Here is a 1,154-nt window from a genome sequence, read left to right on the forward strand (position 1 = left end):
GGTGAGAGGGGCTGGGAGGGCAGGGGGCACCCCTTCCTCCCCCAGCCTGGGTCTGCGGTGCCCCCCCGGCCCCTGCCCAGCCCTGCCCTCACCCACAGCTCTGCGGGATGTGGAGGACGGTGTCCAAGGCCAACATCCAGCTGCTGCGCGGGGAGCAGCTCCGCGTGTCCCTCGTCACCCGGGCGCAGCCCTCCGGAGAGGTCCACGGGCATATCCTCAAGCACCGGGCGCTCTTTGCGGGTAAGGTCGGCTCCTGCATGCCCACCCAGTGGGTGCCCACCAGGGCGCCCCTCACACCCCCTCTCCCCACTCAGAGACGTTCGGGGCCATCCTGACCTCGTCGGACCCCACGCACCTGGGCGCTGGGGGCATGGCCATGCTGACGCTGAGCGACACCGAGAACAACCTGCACTTCATCCTTATATCCCGGGGGCTGCTGGAGCCTGGTGCCGGGGGTGAGGGTGGGCACGGGCACCCCGTGGGGCCTGGCACTGCCCCGTGGGGCTGCATAGGGCTGGGGGGGTGGTGTGCATGGCATGTGTGTGGCTCGGGATGCGTGGGTGGGCTCAGGGTGGGTATAGGGACTGTGCACGGCATGGGGGGATTGAGGCGTGGTTGGGGGGTGGGGGGCGTACCTATGGGGGGTGTGGGACTGGGGGGTGCTGGAGGGCACGTGGGGTGTCAGGGGGTTGGTGTACAGAAGGATGGGGCTGGGGTGAGGGTTGTGCGAGGATGTGGGGTTGCAGTGGGGAACAGTGGGGGTCACGGTGTATACAAGGGGTCCAGGGGACAGAACAGGGAGCCGGCAAGAAAGTGGGGGATCGGGTGCAAGAGTTTGGGGGTGGTGGGCACAGAGGGGTGGGTTTGGGGGGCAGAGGGACGATGGTCGCAGGCCTTCAGTCCGGTGGGTCTAATCCCCTCTGCCATGCCCAGAATCCCCCTGGGTCCCACTGCGGGTCCGCATCCTGCACCAGGGCCAGACGCTGCGGGAGGTTCGCACCAACATCACCCTGGAGGTAAAGCCGTCTGTTCCCCTACGTGCCACGGCAGCCGCGGTGCTCACCGCGCCGGGGGCTGAGCCGTGGCACCACACTCCCCCCTGGCAGGACCCCGACTTCGCGGAGGTGCTGAGCGACCTGTCTGCCCGCGAGCTG

General features: G+C 68.8%; 1 protein-coding gene across 1 annotated transcript in view; it reads left to right on the forward strand.

Moving 5' to 3' along the window:
• Positions 1-1,154, forward strand: part of CHRD (chordin) — a 15,589-nt gene that overhangs the window by 8,964 nt on the left and 5,471 nt on the right. Inside the window, exons 4-7 of the mRNA XM_009883387.1 lie at positions 46-240; positions 315-455; positions 934-1,016; positions 1,107-1,154. Coding sequence (XP_009881689.1) covers positions 46-240; positions 315-455; positions 934-1,016; positions 1,107-1,154 — 467 coding nt within the window. The remainder of the gene's footprint in view (positions 1-45; positions 241-314; positions 456-933; positions 1,017-1,106) is intronic.

Source organism: Charadrius vociferus, unplaced genomic scaffold, assembly GCF_000708025.1.
Source record: "Charadrius vociferus isolate BGI_N301 unplaced genomic scaffold, ASM70802v2 scaffold214, whole genome shotgun sequence".
In the NCBI taxonomy this organism is placed as follows: Eukaryota; Metazoa; Chordata; class Aves; order Charadriiformes; family Charadriidae; genus Charadrius; species Charadrius vociferus.